At 49.7% G+C, this 17,187-nt stretch overlaps 2 protein-coding genes across 4 annotated transcripts in view; one reads left to right on the forward strand and one right to left on the reverse strand.

Moving 5' to 3' along the window:
• Nucleotides 1–11,112, forward strand: part of LOC114445669 (arf-GAP with Rho-GAP domain, ANK repeat and PH domain-containing protein 1) — a 12,917-nt gene extending 1,805 nt beyond the window's left edge. For both annotated transcript variants that reach the window (XM_028420760.1, XM_028420759.1), the window contains exons 4-26: nt 655–1,089; nt 1,186–1,278; nt 1,484–1,676; nt 1,753–1,857; nt 1,926–2,030; nt 2,158–2,218; nt 2,291–2,411; nt 3,931–4,195; nt 5,381–5,580; nt 5,674–5,759; nt 5,839–6,021; nt 6,106–6,174; nt 6,325–6,424; nt 6,509–6,565; nt 7,538–7,664; nt 7,821–7,920; nt 7,998–8,199; nt 8,280–8,325; nt 8,422–8,666; nt 8,785–8,988; nt 10,048–10,153; nt 10,718–10,859; nt 10,934–11,112. In XM_028420760.1, coding sequence (XP_028276561.1) covers nt 655–1,089; nt 1,186–1,278; nt 1,484–1,676; nt 1,753–1,857; nt 1,926–2,030; nt 2,158–2,218; nt 2,291–2,411; nt 3,931–4,195; nt 5,381–5,580; nt 5,674–5,759; nt 5,839–6,021; nt 6,106–6,174; nt 6,325–6,424; nt 6,509–6,565; nt 7,538–7,664; nt 7,821–7,920; nt 7,998–8,199; nt 8,280–8,325; nt 8,422–8,666; nt 8,785–8,988; nt 10,048–10,153; nt 10,718–10,859; nt 10,934–10,981 — 3,293 coding nt within the window. In that variant the 3' untranslated portion in view covers nt 10,982–11,112. The remainder of the gene's footprint in view (nt 1–654; nt 1,090–1,185; nt 1,279–1,483; nt 1,677–1,752; nt 1,858–1,925; nt 2,031–2,157; nt 2,219–2,290; nt 2,412–3,930; nt 4,196–5,380; nt 5,581–5,673; nt 5,760–5,838; nt 6,022–6,105; nt 6,175–6,324; nt 6,425–6,508; nt 6,566–7,537; nt 7,665–7,820; nt 7,921–7,997; nt 8,200–8,279; nt 8,326–8,421; nt 8,667–8,784; nt 8,989–10,047; nt 10,154–10,717; nt 10,860–10,933) is intronic.
• A 21-nt stretch (nt 11,113–11,133) lies between these two features.
• Nucleotides 11,134–15,496, reverse strand: LOC114445670 (uncharacterized). 2 transcript variants are annotated; one of them, XM_028420761.1, is made up of 6 exons: nt 15,421–15,496; nt 14,970–15,095; nt 14,513–14,791; nt 11,738–11,872; nt 11,575–11,670; nt 11,134–11,442 (listed from the first exon to the last, which is right to left on the reverse strand). In XM_028420761.1, exons 2-6 carry the CDS (start codon nt 15,031–15,033, stop codon nt 11,411–11,413), a joined length of 606 nt encoding a protein of 201 aa, XP_028276562.1. In that variant the 5' UTR covers nt 15,034–15,095; nt 15,421–15,496; the 3' UTR covers nt 11,134–11,410. The 2 variants fall into 2 exon arrangements, with proteins under 2 accessions (XP_028276562.1, XP_028276563.1); XM_028420762.1 differs by having other exon boundaries at nt 14,952–15,095.
• Between the last annotated feature and the right edge of the window lie 1,691 nt (nt 15,497–17,187).

Here is a 17,187-nt window from a genome sequence, read left to right on the forward strand (position 1 = left end):
ACACACTGTTATGTGGGGTGTAGATTTCAACAGGACCCAGGCGCAGCCAAAGGTAAAGTTCAACAAATGGAAGCTTTATTTAAAGCTAAAACAACAAAACCAGTCCAGAGGAGCAGGTGAACTTAGGGAGGGCTACTGAAAACAGAGCCAGTAACAACACAAAAATCAAAGTACCAAAAAACTAAAGAAAAGATCAAAACACAAACCAAACCTGAGAAGGACAGGAAAACACGGAGGGAAGAGGAGGACGACAAGATGGTGGACAGAAGGAAATCACAAGCGATTCACATGGGAAGAACTGACAAAGACAAAGGGGAAACACAGGGCTTAAACAGGGAAGAGACAGCACAGGTGAAGACAATTAGGGAGGAGCTGGCAATCAGGGAGGAGGAACAGAAGGAGAGAGGGAAGGACTGAGGAGGAGAGAACAGGAGGGAGGAGGAACAGAAGGAGAGAGGGAAGGACTGAGGAGGAACAGAAGGAGAGAGGGAAGGACTGAGGAGGAGAGAAAGAGGAAAAACACTGAAGACTAAATAACAAAATAAACAATATGATAAGATGACAATGAGCAAAACCCAGGCTCATGACACACACAGCAGCACAGTCAGCATGTTGAACATCTCAGTGATGATGTCACTCTGTCTTCCTCCTCAGACGAAGACGCTCGTCTCCTTCCTCCTTCCAGTGGATCAGACGGTGACGTCAATTTCCCAACTTTGGCTGGCGTTGCTGACGTCATCGCCGCTAACATCCCATCACTGGCTGGGGTCGCTGCGGCCATTGGAGCCAGCTCCTCTACCTCCTCAGCCCCAGGCTCAGTTGACGGCCTTGCTGACGCCGCTGCCCACATACCTGGCTTAGCAGAAGCTGCTAGCAGAGTGGCTAACTGCAACTCACCTGCCGCTAACACAGCTGCTGTTAGCTTAGACAGCATCTTCACCTCACTGGCTAGCATACCCAGTTTAACAGGGGTAGTTAGCGACATGGCTAACCCTGCTGATAGCTCCTTCCCATCAGCCCCACCCCTCTCAGCTGGTAGACCCTGCCCCCCCTCTCTGCCAGAGATCAAAGCTGGACACACCCATACAGGTATGTCAATCAATCAATCAATCAATCAATCATCTACTGATCTGAAGTGAGGTCAGGATATGACTTAGGTTCAGTCTGGTCTGTCTTTGTGTCCAGATGTCTCTGCACTGTCTCAGCTGGTGACGTCAGTTTTAATTGGAGGAGGGACGTTGCCTCCTGTAGAGGACACTGCACAGTCCACAGAGGACGGTAAAGAATTTGTAATTGTCTCTGGGCTGCTGTCTGTCTCTCTGTCCTGCTGTCTGGCTTGGCACTTGTCTATTTCGCCGTCTTTCTCTGTCCCATCTGTGTCTCCATTGGGCTGTTTATTGTTGTCAAGCTGTCCCCAACCTGCTGTCTGTCTCTGTCCCATCTTCACCCCCTGTCCTCCATCTGATTTTGGTTTTTCTTCCAGTCTTGAGTCCATCTCCTTACACAACCAAAGAAGAAAGTCCATACATCACTGTGTTGGCATGTTGGACCAGTCAGGAGGAGGTGGACACAGAGTCATCCAATGAGGAGGAAGAAACAGGGCTTTGCTCCGCCCCCTCTGGACCTGGACCACTGGATGGAGATCCTGCACCTGAACAGAGGACAAACACCAATGAGTGCGTGTACAACAGTGCAGCTATGTGTGCTGTTAGCATGTGTATGCTGACATGTGGTGTTGTGTCTGTTCTGCAGCTTTCCATCCAATCAGTCAGGTCGGTTGATCCCCACTCGCCCAGCCCCACCCCCTCCTCGCCCAGCAGCTCAATCCGGAAGACCGGTGAAAGAGAAGATCCCGAGGTAGAGTCAGAGGGGGACAGCATATAATTCATTGCACACTTACGGGTCTTACAGTGTCTGTCCTGCAGGGCGGCGACCATTCGTGTCTCGAGGAAGAAGGGGGGCAGCCGGGGCTCGGCTCCTCAGAGCGCCGTGGTCCGAGCCAGCTGGCTGGACATGTGGAAGGGCTTCAGGTAACATGCTTCCGTCCCGCCCCCCTCAGAACAACCGCATGGTTTTACCTCTGATGCTCTTATTTACATATGTGTGTGTGCGCGCATCATGGACAGACAGATAAACATGTTGTTCCTCCTCTGACAGACATAATGTCCTATGGGCAACATTGAATGGACAGCTCATGTCTCTGTGGAAAAAGCGCACAGTAAGTGTCCTCACCTGTCTCACCCTGTCTGTCTGTGTCAGAGGAGTGATGGGTGTTTGTTTTGTTCATCAGGACCAGTTCAGTGAGGTCTTGTTTCATGTGTCCAGCATCACCAACGTGAAGAAGCAGGACAAAGGCAGATTCTCTGTTTACTTCAGGAAGAAACATTATGACTTCATGGCTCATAACAATGGTAAGAACCCCGGCCTCCACCAGCCTCCACCTGCCTCCACCAGCCTCTACCGGCCTCCACCAGCCTCTGCCGGCCTCCACCAGCATCTACCGGCCTCCACCCGCCTCCACCAGCCTCTACCGGCCTCCACCTGCCTACACTGCACCTGCACCAACTGTTGCCATGGAGCTTTAGTGAGACAGTGTCAGACTGAGACTTTATTTATTCAAACAGGGCAGTTCATTTAGAGCCTAGCCAACCATTGACAACCAGACAGACAGTCGACAGACAGACAGGCAGGCAGGCAGACAGACAGACAGACAGACAGACAGGCAGACAGACAGACAGGCAGACAGGCAGACAGACAGACAGACAGACAGACAGGCAGACAGACAGGCAGACAGACAGACAGGCAGGCAGACAGAGAGACAGACAGACAGACAGACAGACAGGCAGACAGACAGACAGACAGGCAGACAGACAGGCAGACAGACAGGCAGACAGACAGACAGGCAGGCAGACAGAGAGACAGACAGACAGACAGACAGACAGGCAGACAGACAGACAGGCAGACAGACAGACAGACAGACAGACAGACAGACAGACAGACAGGCAGACAGAGAGACAGACAGGCAGACAGACAGAGAGACAGACAGACAGACAGACAGACAGGCAGACTGACAGACAGACAGACAGACAGGCAGAGAGGCACTGACCTCACTTCACAATCCAACACTGAACCAAGTCCACCAGCTGTCTGTGTTCAGCGTTGCATCTACAGTCAATGATCATTTTGTTTTGGAAACATTACGATGGAGTTACCGTCCTGACAGATAATGCAGGTCCAGGTCAGACTCTGAGCCTTGCAGTAAAGATAAAAGGACAGCGTTGTCATAGACTTGACCAGGAGTCTGTGCTCCTGAGAGGTCCTGCAGTGTGAAGGCTGGGGAGGCTGCTGCCGCCTGTGGGTGTACTGTCCACTGCTGTGCTGATCAGCTCTTCTAAAGTTAGATCCCTTCACCTCAGAAGATGTTTACCTTTATACACATGTGCAAATCAAAAGGCTTCAGACCTGTGGAGCCCACAAGTTCTTTTATGAATGGAAGACTTGACGCCCTGCTGTTTGCGTCCCAGCCACGTAGGTGGTGGAGTTTTCCTCCATTCCTTCAGGATCTTTTCATATCAGTGGCTTGTTATTTTAACAACCCTCTTGGGGAGGACTGACAACTGCAGTCATGGAGGCTGTGTTCTCGGAGTCTGACTTCCTCCCCGTCTTCTACCGCTGGTACACCATGAAGGGTTAGCATCCCAGCTCAACACTGTCAGAAAGAGTAATAATCCTCCGAGGGAAGAGCCCATGATACGATTCCACGCCAAGACTCCAAACCCTTCAGTGCGTGAGAAGGAACACAAATGTCCAAAACAGGGCCTCGTTGTTGTTGCTCTGAACAACTGACACAAACAAGAAAAACAAACAATACTCTCAGAACAAACAAGCGCCTGCTGATCTGAGGTGTCCTTTTTGTTCTTTGACTTTCAGAGGTTCAGGACGGCTGGGTCACGTCCCTGCTGGCGTCTCGAGGCCAGCCAAGCCCCACCCCACCTGAACTGCACGGACAAATCACCATCAAAGACACTCGCAGCCGTGCCTACGCCGCCGTCTGGGGTCACGACCTCTGGATTTACCCTAACAAAGAGAGCTTCCAGCTGGGCATTGCTGCCTTCAGTGTCCCCCTCAACGTGGCCACAGTCAAATCTACAGGAAAACACTCGTTTACCCTCATCACTCCATTCAAGAGCTTCAAGTACACACCTGTCTGTCTGTCTGTCTGTCTGTCTGAAGACCTGTCTGTCTGTCTGTCTGTCTGAAGACCTGTCTGTCTGTCTGTCTGTCTGTCTGTCTGTCTGAAGACCTGTCTGTCTGTCTGTCTGTCTGTCTGTCTGTCTGAACACCTGTCTGTCTGAAGACCTGTCTGTCTGTCTGTCTGTCTGTCTGAAGACCTGTCTGTCTGTCTGTCTGTCTGTCTGTCTGAACACCTGTCTGTCTGTCTGTCTGTCCTAACACCTGTCTGTCTGAAGACCTGTCTGTCTGTCTGAACACCTGTCTGTCTGAAGACCTGTCTGTCTGTCTGAAGACCTGTCTGTCTGTCTGTCTGAACACCTGTCTGTCTGTCTGTCCTAACACCTGTCTGTCTGTCTGTCTGTCTGAAGACATGTCTGTCTGTCTGAACACCTGTCTGTCTGTCCTAACACCTGTCTGTCTGAAGACCTGTCTGTCTGAACACCTGTCTGTCTGTCTGAACACCTGTCTGTTTGTCTGTCTGTCTGTCCTAACACCTGTCTGTCTGAAGACCTGTCTGTCCTAACATCTGTCTGTCTGAAGACCTGTCTGTCCTAACACCTGTCTGTCTGAACACCTGTCTGTTTGTCTGTCTGTCTGTCCTAACACCTGTCTGTCTGAAGACCTGTCTGTCCTAACACCTGTCTGTCTGAAGACCTGTCTGTCTGTCTGAACACCTGTCTGTCTAACCACCTGTCTGAACATCTGTCTGCCTGTCTGAACACCTGTCTGTCTGAACACCTGTCGGTCTGTCTGTCTGAACACCTGTCTGTCTGTCTGGACACCTGTCTGTCTGTCTGTCTGAACACCTGTCGGTCTGTCTGTCTGTCTGAAGACCTGTCTGTCTGAAAACCTGTCTGAACACCTGTCTGTCTTTCTGTCTGAACATCTGTCTGTCTGTCTGAACACCTGTCTGTCTGTGTGTCTGAAGACCTGTCTGTCTGAACACCTGTCTGTCTGTCTGTCTGTCTGAAGACCTGTCTGTCTGTCTGTCTGGACACCTGTCTGTCTTTCTGTCTGGACACCTGTCTGTCTTTCTGTCTGAACACCTGTCTGTCTGAACACCTGTCTGCCTGTTTGAACACGTCTCTGTCGGTCTCACATTTACGTTGTTGTTCTTCCTCTCTGTAACCCCGCCTGCTGTCTACAGCTTGTCTGTTGATTCGTCAAAGGATCTGTCTCTCTGGTTGGACAGTCTGTCATCCACAATTCGCAGCGCTTTGTCCTGCTCCCAGGTGGCGCTGCGTCTGTGGGAAAACCCTTACAACAAGGTGTGCGGCGACTGCGGAGCAGCCAATCCTGAGTGGGCATCAGTCAACCTGCTGCTGGTCATCTGTCAGGACTGTGCAGGTACACGCTGACGTCATGTGACAGGTGTAAAGGATGCTAATGCTGCTAACAGACCTGTTGGTTTGAATGCTAACAGTGTCTGCCTGCTCTCAGGTCAGCATCGAGCTCTGGGCAGCAGCCTATCAAAGGTTCGCAGTCTGAAGATGGACAACAAGATCTGGACTGAACCACTCATTCAGGTGTGTGAGTGTGTTGGGGTGGGGGTTGGGAGGTGTTACTGTGCAGTTGTAAGCTTTAACCCCTTTGATCTCCATCCAGCTGTTTTTGACCTATGGTAACCAGCTGGCCAATCAGGTGTGGGCTCCAGTGGTACCGGCAGCGGAGCAGCTGCGTCCAGTGGCAACAAATGAGGAGAGGTCAAAGTTCATCCAGGATAAATACAGCAGGGGGCGCTACAGACGAGCCCATCCTCTGAGCTCCAGTCGTACTCTGATGGATCAGGTCTGAGATATTGCACTTTGTTCTCCATCAGCAACACCCTCTCAACATGGTATGTTTGCTAACTGTCTCACGGCTCTGTTTCAGCGTCTGCGTCAGGTGGTCTGCAGCGAAGATGTCGAAGAGACGATGTCTCTGCTGTGCTCAGGAGCAAAGGTCTGCTGTTCCCCCGAGCAACTGCTAACAGCTTCAGCTCAGTACAGATACAACATTAGCATGTTGAATGCAAATGGTGGCATCTGCTTGAGGTTTATTACATGTAGCATGACATGGAAACACTGTGTGTGTGTGTGTGTGTGTGTGCAGGTGAGTCATTCCGATCCACTGAGCCCCTCCCCAATTCTGCTAGCTGAGAGAGCCAATCAGGCTTTGCAAACTGAGCTGCTCCGACTCAATGAATACACAGGTAATACACACACACACACACACACACACAGTGTAATATCTATTCAATTCACCTGTTTTTGGTCCATTTCTCTTATTATTTCAGAGGTCCCGTCTCACCAACCCCTGTCAGCCAATAGAAGACCTGACTCCGCCCCCTCAGGTTTGAGTTATTGTTGCACTATTGCTGCTCTACCTCTGATTTCATCAAAATGTGCCCATGAAATAGTCAATTCAACAGTATAGCACCTTTTACCCTCAGAATGGAAACAGTGTCAGAAAAACTCCCTTTAACAGGAAGAAACCTTGAACAGGACCGACCCATAAGGAGAACCTTCCTGCTGACAGTCGGCCGGGTAGAGGAGGAGAAGAAGAGGGAGACAGGACAGAGAGGATGAAGGAGAGAGAGAGAGGAGAAGAAGAGGGAGACAGAACAGAGAGGATGAAGGAGAGAGAGAGGAGAAGAAGAGGGAGACAGGACAGAGAGGATGAAGGAGAGAGAGAGAGGAGAAGAAGAGGGAGACAGGACAGAGAGGATGAAGGAGAGAGAGAGAGGAGAAGAGGGAGACAGGACAGAGAGGATGAAGGAGAGAGAGAGGAGAAGAAGAGGGAGACAGGACAGAGAGGATGAAGGAGAGAGAGGAGAAGAAGAGGGAGACAGGACAGAGAGGATGAAGGAGAGAGAGAGAGAGAGAGGAGAAGAAGAGGGAGACAGGACAGAGAGGATGAAGGCGAGAGAGAGGAGAAGAAGAGGGAGACAGGACAGAGAGGATGAAGGCGAGAGAGAGAGAACAAACATGACAGGCTGTTGATGATGTCAAGCTGTATATAAGTGGATGTATATCATCAATAAATAACAGTAATTAAAACTGACTGACTCATGAATAACAGAGACTGGTGTAGGCTTTGGAATGATCAGAGGCCGAACTGTAGGTCTGGAGGCAGAGAGACCTGCAGAGAGAGAGAGGGAGACAAAACTACGAGGAAGACAGCAAACACACTGAGTGACATGAATCATAGCATGAAGAGAGAGGCTCCTACAGGCAGACTTTAACACACAGGTTGCTAAGTTAGGGCCTGGAGGCTGCAGATGATTCATTGTTGTGTGTTTTTGTGCTTGTACCTGTGTGGTTAGGTGAGGAAGAGGAGGAGCTACATGGGAAACTGGAAGAAGATCGTTTCCTCTTCTCATTGGAAAATGACTCTGCTGCCTGTGACGTCCTTGACCTGCGAGAAGTTCTGTCCGTCTTCCTCACAGACGGGTAAACACACGGCAGAACAAACCCTGAACCACCGCAGGTCCCTGCTCCTCCAGGCTCTGACACAGTGCCATGGAAATCACATGACACTGGTACACTGATATAGACGAAGCCATGTTTTGGCTCAGACTGATTATTTATCCACTTCTGTGTTTTCAGAGCAGATCATCAGTTTGAGATGGTGACACTGAGCGATCAGCTGATCTGTAACACTGACGACAAAGAGGCGCTGCTGACTCACCTGGTCCACATCCTGAAGGTAACCCACAGAATCAGCTCTGCTGTCAGGAGTCCATGAAGCTGGGCCTCATACCTAATCTCAGATCTGGCTTCCAGGTGATCCTACCAGGGGGCGTGTCCTATGCAGAGGTGGGTGGGGCTTCTGCTGTGAGTAGGGTGTGTCTCATTGAAGTAGACGGTGCCACAAGTCATTCAGATGCCTGGTTGTTGCTGTGGGAGGATGGAGTCAGTGTTCACCCTGTCCACAGACAATCACAGCAGGCTGTGAGGATTGAACTGAGCATGCTCAGTCACCATGGTAACAGTCTAGCCAACCACACGTAAGACTTTTTTTCGTTGAGCTCTTATCAGTGCTGAGATCTGTATCCTCTCTTTTAGAAATGGATCCATCTGAAAACATCATCACCATAGCAACACCAGACAGGTGTGCACAGCACTGCACACACACACTCTGATAATGTCATTGCTGACTCCACCTCCTGTGACATCACTGGTAACATCCCATTGGTTTCCTCATCAGGAGTGTGTCACTGCGCTTTGAGGAATCGTACAGTTGTCGGTCCTGGTTCCAACAGCTGCAGAGAGCCCTGGCCAATCAGAGCACAGCTCCACAGCATCCTGCAGCCAATCAGAGCTCAGCTCCACAGAGTCCTGCAGCCAATCAGGGCTCAGCCTGTCAGGCTTTGTACCCGGTGATTGACATGTTGTCAAGAGGGTCGGTGCCGCCTGCCATTGAACGCTGCATCTCCCACATCACCACCTATGGTATGATGGGTGGACTCAGAACATTGGCTTTTGGCAGCAGCTGATGAGGAGGCTGGTGCTATGGAAACAGCAATAAGCAAAGCATTATGGGATGGTTTTGATGCTGTTTGTCTCTCAGGTCTGAAAGTGGAGGGTGTGTACCGGCGCTGTGGCCTCGCTACCAAAGTGAAGCAGTTGGTGGAGGCTCTGATGACATCTCCAAACTCCGCCCCCTTGGAGGGCAATGAGCAGGGTGTGTTGGATGCTGGCTCCGCCCTCAAACAATATGTCCGCCAGCAGGAGTGTCTGATCCCAAACAGACAGCAGTGGCTGCAGGCTGCAGGTCTGTAACATGCACATGATCCCAGAAGCACTGCTGTGTGTGGAAAACTGCAACACACACTAACACACACTCTAACACACACTGTAATACACACTGCAACACACACTGCAGCAACACACACTCTAACACACACTGCAGCAACACACACTGTAACACACACTGCAACACACACTATAACACACACTGCAACACACACTGTAACACTCACTGCAGCAACACACACTAACACACACTGTAACACACACTGCAACACACTGTGCAACACACACTGTAACACTCACTGCAGCAACACACACTAACACACACTGTAACACACACTGCAACACACTGTGCAACACACACTGTAATACACACTGCAACACACACTGCAGCAACACACACTGTAACACACACTGTAACACACACTGCAACACACTGTGCAACACACACTGTAACACTCACTGCAGCAACACACACTAACACACACTGTAACACACACTGTAACACACACTGCAACACACACTGTAACACACACTCTAACACACACTGTAATACACACTGCAACACACACTGCAGCAACACACACTGCAACACACACTGCAGCAACACACACTGTAATACACACTGCAACACACACTGCAGCAACACACACTGTAACACACACTGCAGCAACACACACTGTAACACACACTGCAACACACACTATAACACACACTGCAACACACACTGTAACACACACTGCAACACACTGTGCAACACACACTGTAACACTCACTGCAGCAACACACACTAACACACACTGTAACACACACTGCAACACACACTGTAACACACACTCTAACACACACTGTAACACACACTGCAACACACCGCAACAACACACACTGTAACACTGCAACACACACTCTAACACACACTGCAACACACTGTAACACACACTGCAACACACTATAACACACACTGCAACACACTATAACACATTATCACACAAACTAACAAACTGTAGCACACACCATAACACACTCTGTAACACAAACTGTAACACACTGTAACAAATTGTAACACTCACTTTTGTCTCAGTGATTTCAGATGAACGCAGCAGGTTCAAAGAATACAGACGGTTACTACGGCAACTTCCTGACAACAACAGAGCAACACTGAACGCACTGTTTGGGCACTTCTACATGTAAGACACACACACACACACACACTGTGAAGAGTCAGATGATGGAGAGGACTGGGAAAGACAGGAAATAGGACAAGGAGAAGATGATACATGAAGTGGATGACGATCAAAGCAGAACTCCTTATACAGCCCTCCCACTGCAGCACGTGTGTCACACACACAGAGCAGAAACAGCAGTTTAGGTGAACACGTTTGAAGCAGAGGTGTGTGATTTGTTGCTCTTTGCCCAAATATCTGTTTACCTGAACGAGGGATGATAACCGGTAATGTTCAGATGATAATAGACGGATGGACGGATTAATAGGTCTGGACGACAGTATTGTTTGGCCTGTGTGAATTCTGCACACCTGAAGAAGCCTTTCTGCTTCTCCACATTGGCCACGCCCACTCTGAAATTCCGACCAATCACACAATAGTTCTTGGACACAACCAAGAAAAAGTTCTCAGACGATGTGTCGAGAACAAGCTGGGAGAGCTGCTGATCCAGCTTTAAACAGAGAGGGAACAGGTGACCCTGATGTCTGCAGGTGACCTGGTTACTGACCCCCCCCCTCCTCTTTTCAGGGTCCAGATGTTCTCTCAGGTGAACAAGATGTCAGCTCACAACTTGGCTGTGGTCCTGGTCCCGTCTCTGTTCCAGGCTCTGAGCCAGGACCTGATCGGACTCACCCGAGAGTTCATCATCCACCACACAATGCTGTTCTTGGTAAACACCTGCTGTGCTACAAACACCTGTGATTGTCACTGAATCATCAGTTAGTCATTTTGTTCTGTGTGCAGACTCCAGAGCAGAGGGAGGATGAAGAGGAGCATATCACTGTCTTCTGAGACGGAAGAACATGGACAGATGTCTTCAGATGTATGAGAGATTAAATATTTACTGACAGCTTGTAGCACTGTCTGTTGTCTTGGTTATTTGGTCAAACAGTCTTCTTGAAGAATAAATGTGTTGTTGCACCCTGCTGTGTAAAAATAACTCATCATTGCCCACTGGGAGCCAGCGAAGAGAAGCTAGAACAGGAGAGATGATGTAGAACTGTTCAAGTCTGTAAAGCTAATACAGTTTAAGAAAACTACAAACAGCACAGGTTAACACGCCACAGTGTGTGTTCTCAGCATTGTAGAAATAAGAGACTCCTTCAGGCAGATCACATTCTTGTTTCATTTATTCATATGAAAAAGAAAAATGAACATGATGTCAGATGACAGGTGAGACAGCAGGCTGCACTCTGATTGGTCATCACACAAAGATGTCCTCTACATGTTGAGAGCAGCAGGATCAAATGGTACTGCAAACACACAAAGAACCAACGAGCCTCGGTTAAATGTGTTTTAATGCACATTTCTTATAATGCAATGCATGTGATTGGATTTACAGTGTGTCTGATGGGTCTCATCTTAGTGTGTGTGTGTGTGTGTACCATAGACCAAATCGTCCTCCTTCTTGTACTCCTCTTGTTTTTCTGTGTTGCCATGGTGACTGTGCATCGCCATGTAGACGTTGTCCTCCATCTGACCTGCAGCAGTGACACAAGTTATGATCTGATAACACCAACCTGCTGTGTGTTAAACTGCTCACTGCACCTCTGGACGTCGTACTCTGACTCCGCCTCCTCACGATAAAGATGATCAAGATCAGAAGCAGAAAAAGCAGGAGGACGAAGCAGGTGACAACTGACCTCACTACACTGTTGTTGCTGCTGATGCTGCTGCTGCTCTCTGAGGACACACACAGACACAAAACTGATGGACCAATCAGGTTTTATTTGTCAGTGTTGGTCAGTGTGTGATGTTGTTTGTCAGTGTCTGTTGTTGGTCAGTGTCTGTTGTTGGTCAGTGTCGGTTGTTGGTCAGTGCCTGTTGTTGCGGGTCAGTGTCGGTTGTTGTTTGTCAGTGTCTGTTGTTTTTGATAAGTGTGTGATGTTGTTGGTCAGTGTGTGTTGTTGTTGGTCAGTGTCTGTTGTTGTTGGTCAGTGTCTGTTTTTGTTGGTCAGTGTCTGATGACTTTGGTCAGTGTGTGATGTTGTTGGCCAGTGTCTGTTGTTGTTGGTCAGTGTCTGTTGTTGCTGGTCAGTGTCTGTTGTTGTTGGTCAGTGTGTGATGTTGTTGGTCAGTGTCTGATGACGTTGGTCAGTGTGTGATGTTGTTGGTCAGTGTCTGATGACGGTCAGTGTGTGATGTTGTTGGCCAGTGTCTGTTGTTGTTGGTCAGTGTGTCGTTGTTGGTGTGTGTCTGTTGTTATTGGTCAGTGTCTGATGTTGTTGGTCAGTGTCTGTTGTTGTTGGTCAGTGTCTGATGTTGTTGGTGTGTGTCTGCTGTTGTTGGTGGTCAGTGTCTGTTGTTGTTGGTCAGTGTCTGTTGTTGTTGGTCAGTGTCTGTTGTTGGTGTGTGTCTGCTGTTGTTGGTGGTCAGTGTCTGTTGTTGTTGGTCAGTGTCTGTTGTTGTTGGTCAGTGTCTGTTGTTGTTGGTCAGTGTCTGTTGTTGTTGGTCAGTGCCTGTTGTTGTTGGTCAGTGTCTGTTGTTATTGGTGTGTGTCCGCTGTTGTTGTTGGTCAGTGCCTGTTGTTGCGGGTCAGTGTCTGTTGTTGTTGGTGTGTGTCTGCTGTTGTTGGTCAGTGTCTGTTGTTGTTGGTCAGTGTCTGTTGTTATTGGTGTGTGTCCGCTGTTGTTGTTGGTCAGTGTCTGTTGTTGTTGGTCAGTGTCTGTTGTTGTTGGTCAGTGCCTGTTGTTGTTGGTCAGTGTCTGTTGTTCAGTGTCTGTTGTTGTTGGTCAGTGTCTGTTGTTGTTGGTCAGTGTCTGTTGTTGTTGGTCAGTGTCTGTTTTTGTTGGTCAGTGTCTGTTGTTTTTGATAAGTGTGTGATGTTGTTGGTCAGTGTGTGTTGTTGGTCAGTGTGTGTTGTTGTTGGTCAGTGTCTGTTGTTGTTAATAAGTGTGTGTTGTTGTTGGTCAGTGTGTGTTGGTGTTGGTCAGTGTCTGTTGTTGTTGGTCAGTGTCTGATGACTTTGGTCAGTGTGTGATGTTGTTGGCCAGTGTCTGTTGTTGTTGGTCAGTGTCTGTTGTTGCTGGTCAGTGTCTGTTGTTGTTGGTCAGTGTGTGATGTTGTTGGTCAGTGTCTGATGACGTTGGTCAGTGTGTGATGTTGTTGGTCAGTGTCTGATGACGTTGGTCAGTGTGTGATGTTGTTGGCCAGTGTCTGTTGTTGTTGGTCAGTGTGTCGTTGTTGGTGTGTGTCTGTTGTTATTGGTCAGTGTCTGATGTTGTTGGTCAGTGTCTGTTGTTGTTGGTCAGTGTCTGATGTTGTTGGTGTGTGTCTGCTGTTGTTGGTGGTCAGTGTCTGTTGTTGTTGGTCAGTGTCTGTTGTTGTTGGTCAGTGTCTGTTGTTGTTGGTGGTCAGTGTCTGTTGTTGGTGTGTGTCTGCTGTTGTTGTTGGTCAGTGTCTGTTGTTGTTGGTCAGTGTCCATTGTTGTTGGTGGTCAGTGTCTGTTGTTGTTAATAAGTGTCTGTTGTTGTTGGTCAGTGTGTGTTGGTGTTGGTCAGTGTCTGTTGTTGTTGGTCAGTGTCTGATGACTTTGAAAAGTGTGTGATGTTGTTGGTCAGTGTGTGTTGTTGGTCAGTGTGTGTTGTTGTTGGTCAGTGTCTGTTGTTGTTAATAAGTGTCTGTTGTTGTTGGTCAGTGTGTGTTGGTGTTGGTCAGTGTCTGTTGTTGTTGGTCAGTGTCTGATGACTTTGGTCAGTGTGTGATGTTGTTGGCCAGTGTCTGTTGTTGTTGGTCAGTGTCTGTTGTTGCTGGTCAGTGTCTGTTGTTGTTGGTCAGTGTGTGATGTTGTTGGTCAGTGTCTGATGACGTTGGTCAGTGTGTGATGTTGTTGGTCAGTGTCTGATGACGTTGGTCAGTGTGTGATGTTGTTGGCCAGTGTCTGTTGTTGTTGGTCAGTGTGTCGTTGTTGGTGTGTGTCTGTTGTTATTGGTCAGTGTCTGATGTTGTTGGTCAGTGTCTGTTGTTGTTGGTCAGTGTCTGATGTTGTTGGTGTGTGTCTGCTGTTGTTGGTGGTCAGTGTCTGTTGTTGTTGGTCAGTGTCTGTTGTTGTTGGTCAGTGTCTGTTGTTGTTGTTGGTCAGTGTCTGTTGTTGTTGGTGTGTGTCTGCTGTTGTTGTTGGTCAGTGTCTGTTGTTGTTGGTCAGTGCCTGTTGTTGTTGGTCAGTGTCTTTTGTTGTTGGTGTGTGTCTGTTGTTGTTGGTCAGTGTCTGTTGTTGTTGGTGTGTGTCTGCTGTTGTTGTTGGTCAGTGTCTGTTGTTGTTGGTCAGTGCCTGTTGTTGTTGGTGTGTGTCTGTTGTTGTTGGTCAGTGTCTCCTGTTCTTACCCTCCACCTGCAGCAGGAAGTATCTCTTTGCCTGTCTGATTCCTTCCTTGTCAAACACCTCCACCGTGTAGTTTCCTGCATCTTGCGGCTGGACTTGTTCGAATCTCAGCGTCCCGTTTGTGAGCAGCTCGCAGCGTCTGTGGTGGCAGGTCTTCTTGTCCTTGTTCAGCACCAGGTGGCAGTGGGTCCACCTGATGTCCCAATGCTTCTCCACCGGGACCAGGTCCGGATCCAGCAGAACGGTGTCGCCGCTTGACACAGTCATGACGTCTGAAGAGGCTGTTGGGGTCAAAGGTCACAGAAAGACAACATTTGCAGTCAGTCACAGCAACAACCAGAGCTACAGGTTACACACTACATTACCCATGAGCCTCTGCTGCTTTAAAGATCTGTACAAAAAACATGAAGCTCTGTCATTGGTGGAATTTAAATCACATACCTCTTTTGTGTCACTCACCGTCACTCTTCATCATCATCATCATCATCATAATCAAAATCAATAACCGGACCAGGACCAACATGGCTGCCACCTGACTGCACTGCTGAAGGCCTTTGCTGGCTCTGCCTCCTCAGCTGTCAATCACTGTGAAGAGGAAGCACACACTTCAGCAGTAAGAGACTGTGTGTGTGTGTCCTTGGTTGTTTGTCTGTGTGTTTCTGTCTCTGTCATCTGTCCTCCCTGAGAAGAGCCTCACAGTCTTCCTCAGGAGGACAGAGGAAGAAGAAGTTGTGTTCTGGATCAGGAGCAGTCACATATTCTTACTCCTGGTACCACACATGACAATCAGAGAGCGCCGCACATTGTCAGTGGTCGTCCTCTGAGTGAGGTCATGTCCGGATTGACCTTTTTCTGCTGTTGGTCCAGAAGCAACCCGGACAGATGTGAGGTCCAGAGTGATCCGTCCTACCTGTATGAGAATCGTCGTCATCAGATGTTGCAGAAGAGTGTGAGACGATGGCGACTGAAACACAGACAGAGAAGCAGGAAATGACATCAGGAAGTGGCCTGGTCCTAGAGACGCCTACATCAGACCACACTACGTTTCAGTTTCTGCAGGTTCACACAAACAAAGACGGAGACACTTTCAAAGCTCAGTGTTCATTTTAGAGTTCCCACACACAGGCACAGAAGGACACAGGGACAGTTCAGGGATAGCTCAAGGAGTGTTCAGGGACAGCTCGGGGACAGCTCAGGGACAGTTCAGGGACAGCTCAAGAACAGCCTAGAGACAGCTCAGGGACAGTTCAAGGACAGCTCAGGGACAGCCTAGGGACAGCTCAGGGACAGCTCAGGGACAGTTCAAGGACAGCTCAGGGACAGCCTAGGGACAGCTCAGGGACAGCCTAGGGACAGCTCAGGGACAGCCTAGGGACAGCTCAGGGACAGTTCAAGGACAGCCTAGGGACAGCTCAGGGACAGTTCAAGGACAGCTCAGGGACAGCCTAGGGACAGCTCAGGGACGGCTCAGGGACAGTTCAAGGACAGCTCAGGGACAGCCTAGGGACAGCTCAGGGACGGCTCAGGGACAGTTCAAGGACAGCTCAGGGATAGCCTAGGGACAGCTCAGGGACAGTTCAGGGACAGCTCAGGGATGGCTCAGGGACAGCTCAGGGACAGTTCAGGGACAGCTCAGGGACGGTTTAGGGACGGCTCAGGGACAGTTCAGGGACAGTTCAGGGAGGGCTCAGGGACAGTTCAGGGACAGCTCAGGGACAGTTCAGGGACAGCTCAGGGATGGCTCAGGGACAGCTCAGGGACGGTTTAGGGACGGCTCAGGGACAGTTCAGGGAGGGCTCAGGGACAGTTCAGGGACAGCTCAGGGACGGTTTAGGGACAGCTCAGGGACAGTTCAGGGACAGTTCAGGGAGGGCTCAGGGACAGTTCAGGGACAGCTCAGGGACAGTTCAGGAGAGCTCGAGGAGGGCTCAGGGACAGTTCAGGGACAGCTCAAGGACAGCTCAGGGACAGCTCAGGGACAGCCTAGGGACGGCTCAGGGACAGTTTATGGACGGCTCAGGGACAGTTCAGGGACAGCTCGAGGACAGTTTAGGTATGGCTCAGGGACAGTTCAGGGACAGCTCAAGGACAGTTTAGGGACGGCTCAGGGACAGCTCAGGGACGGCTCAGGGACAGTTCAAGGACAGCTCGAGGACAGTTTAGGGACAGCTCAGGGACAGTTCAGGGACAGTTCAGGGAGGGCTCAGGGACAGTTCAGGGACAGCTCAGGGACGGTTTAGGGACAGCTCAGGGACAGCCTAGGGACAGCTCAGGGACAGTTCAGGGACGGCTCAGGGATAGTTCAGGGACAGCTCGAGGACAGTTTAGGGACAGCTCAGGGACGGCTCAGGGATGGCTCAGGGACAGTTCAGGGACGGCTCAGGGACAGTTCAGGGACAGCTCGAGGACGGCTCAGGGATAGTTCAAGGACAGCTCAGGGACAGCCTAGGGACAGCTCAGGGACAGTTCACACTCCACAGATCACATTGAAGAGGACAGAAGTCTCAACACCGAGATGTTCAGGAGACCAGCACACACAGATCCATATTTACTGTTTGACTGCCACCACCCACTGGAGCACCAACCGGGATGTGATTTTGTTCTGTGTGTTTTAGTTCTGTGTTCTCCTGCAGTGGGCAGGGACCTTCTGCCTGGATGATTGAGGACCCTTGGGTCC

Source organism: Parambassis ranga, chromosome 14 (assembly GCF_900634625.1).
Source record: "Parambassis ranga chromosome 14, fParRan2.1, whole genome shotgun sequence".
Taxonomy (NCBI): Eukaryota; Metazoa; Chordata; class Actinopteri; family Ambassidae; genus Parambassis; species Parambassis ranga.

Excerpts from the sequence above, each read along its gene's own strand:
- LOC114445670 (XM_028420761.1), bottom strand. The coding sequence starts at position 15,033 with ATGTTGGTCCTGGTCCGGTTATTGATTTTGATTATGATGATGATGATG. Across the intron at positions 11,873-14,512 it reads CTTCCTGCTGCAGGTGGAGG|AGAGCAGCAGCAGCATCAGC; the intron begins GTAAGAACAGGA and ends GTGTGTCCTCAG. Across the intron at positions 11,671-11,737 it reads TCAGAGTACGACGTCCAGAG|GTCAGATGGAGGACAACGTC; the intron begins GTGCAGTGAGCA and ends TCACTGCTGCAG.